Source organism: Prosopis cineraria, unplaced genomic scaffold, assembly GCF_029017545.1.
Source record: "Prosopis cineraria cultivar Desert tree isolate PC_DT_omini unplaced genomic scaffold, ASM2901754v1 PC14, whole genome shotgun sequence".
Classification (NCBI taxonomy): domain Eukaryota; kingdom Viridiplantae; phylum Streptophyta; class Magnoliopsida; order Fabales; family Fabaceae; genus Prosopis; species Prosopis cineraria.
Genome location: NW_026555345.1, coordinates 22,842,851 through 22,845,311, shown reverse-complemented (window position 1 = coordinate 22,845,311; position 2,461 = coordinate 22,842,851). Strand labels below are relative to the sequence as shown.

The 2,461-nt window shown below is 34.8% G+C and overlaps 1 protein-coding gene across 1 annotated transcript; it reads left to right on the top strand.

The window, feature by feature from the left end:
- The first annotated feature begins 232 nt into the window (after positions 1-232).
- On the top strand, positions 233-1,076 carry LOC129293909 (protein DMP2-like). The gene has a single exon (XM_054932037.1). It carries the CDS (start codon positions 259-261, stop codon positions 880-882), a length of 624 nt encoding a protein of 207 aa, XP_054788012.1. The 5' UTR covers positions 233-258; the 3' UTR covers positions 883-1,076.
- Positions 1,077-2,461: the final 1,385 nt, after the last annotated feature.

Below are 2,461 nucleotides of genomic sequence, written 5' to 3'. Positions count from 1 at the left end.
TCTCGTCATGTCCAAAGGCATAAGCAAAAGCAAACCTAAGCCGTCACATGTAACGAAACAAGTATTCATATTGCGTACAAGAAATCAACTCTTCCTCTCCTCATCCCTTGTGCGTGTGCGTGTGCGTGTGTATATATCCACACACACAACCCACGATGTTGTGATTATTCATCAGTAATAAAAAGATCGATCGAGTAGGCTTTATATATATATATATATATATAATCATCATTGCGCAGTAAAGAAACTCAGATTAATATGGGTGGAAAAATCTCAAAGAACAACAGCAGCAGCAACGACACAGCCACAACAAGCAGCAGCAGCAACAATAGCATATCAGGAAAAGCATTCAACGGACTCGGCAACCTCATAAGGCTCCTCCCTACTGGCACCGTCTTCGTTTTCCAATTTCTCAACCCCGTCGTCACCAACGACGGCCGCTGCGGCGCCGTCCTCAACAAGTACCTAGCTGGCGCTCTCCTCATCATCTGTGCCTTTAACTGCGTCTTCGCCAGTTTCACTGATAGCTACACAGGAAGCGACGGTGCCCGCCACTATGGCATCGTCACGACCAAGGGGATATGGCCGTCTCCGGCGTCGGTCGACGTCGACTTGAAGGCGTACAGGTTGAGGTTTGGGGACTTCGTGCATGCTTTGCTCTCGCTGCTCGTGTTCGCCGTTTTGGGACTGTTGGACAACAACACCGTCCAGTGTTTCTACCCCAAGTTTGAGACGCAGCAGAAGGTTCTGTTGCAGGTGTTGCCGCCGGCGATCGGAGCGCTTTCTGGTGTGGTGTTCATGATGTTCCCTAATAACCGCCATGGTATTGGGTACCCTGCAAGCTCCGACGATAATGCTGCCAGAAGCTCCCAACAGCCCTAGTTTGGTGATGGTGAAGTGTGTGTACGTATGTATGTGTATATATTTATGTGATGTTTCTGTTTCGTTCGCTTTGATGGATGATGGTGACGTGTATTTTTGTTGGGGGAGTATTTAACAATTTGACTAACTTTGTTCGTAAAAAAAAATAAAAATCCAATAAAAAGAAAAATTATATATTGATGACACTTTGATCATTCTCTTGTTGCTTTATTTTCCCACACAAAGGCTTGCATGTTAATCGGATCCGGATCCCATTTGTGTCCCAACTATATGCATGGGATGAGTAGCACCATGTGGCAAAATCTCTCTCCCCCCGTAGAATAATGATTATAAAATGTTATGTAATCAAATATGATATTTATCCAATTTTCTTTAATTAGGAAATGTCTATCAATTGCTCTCAATACTTCGGGGATTATATGTTACTTAAAAAAAGTGTTAACTATGGAAAGGATTAAGTTTACATTTTTTCATGTATTTTCTTTCACATCTATTTTTTATGATTAGAAAAGATATTTAGAAGATGGGAAAAATATGTGTCGGGTCTTAATTAATAATAAAATAATTAATACATTACATACAAAAAAAAAATCAAATGTGTTTTCGTTTTTCTTAAGAGATGGCAGACATGAAAGTGACAACAATATCGACCAAAACAAAAAAAAAAAAATAGTGAAAACAATAATTTGGATCTGAGCTCCATTTGGGTTGAAGCCCAATCTGTATAGAACCTGAATACTTTAAAGCTATATTGAGAACCTAATAAAATAATTAAAAAAACTTCATAATTAGTGTTCGTACATTTTAGCCCAAACAATTAGTTTTTATATATTTTTTTAAAAATTCACGTATAGTGAATCTAATCTATATTTTCCAATCACAAGAGTTTCCTTCCTTCTCCGAATGGAATGGTATATATTCTGAATAATCATGGATTCAATTTCTTGAAGTCAAAATGCAATTAAAAAGATATAAAGAAACTTGTCTTTAAAAGCAAAAGGTCTTTTTGCTCAAAAAAAAAAGAAGAGCAAAAGGTCTTAAGTATTTGTTAGGGAAAAAAAAAATCACAGTTAAATTGTCCTCAAACAGTTTCTATATATATATATAACAAGGTTGAAGATTAGTTTTATCCTCTCCTTCTCTCTCCTCTCCGTCTCTCCGCGGAACCATCTTGGCCCTGATGAGATCAGGGTGATGCAATCTGAACCATCCAGATTTTTAATCTGGATGGTCCAGATTTAAAGAAATAATTTAATATTTTTATTTATATTTTTAAAAATAAAAATTATAAAAAAGTTTTAATAAATATTTTTTTGACTAATCTAGTCCATATTTAATTTAGAGTGTCTAATTTAATATTAAAAAATTTATATTTTTATATATTGACTATTTAGATGTATTTTGTACAGTTTAGATTTAAAATTTTTAACTTGCAATTTTTTAAAAAAGAATTTTTTAAAAGTTATAATTAAAATATTATATATTTTATTTTTTAATTTTGTATTCTTCAAAATAAAAAATAAAAAATTTAAATTTGGACCTTACAGATAAACATTTTAATATTGAATATGGACTGTCC

Bases quoted from the DNA above. Each gene is read 5' to 3' on its own strand.
- LOC129293909 (XM_054932037.1), top strand. From the start codon at position 259: ATGGGTGGAAAAATCTCAAAGAACAACAGCAGCAGCAACGACACAGCC.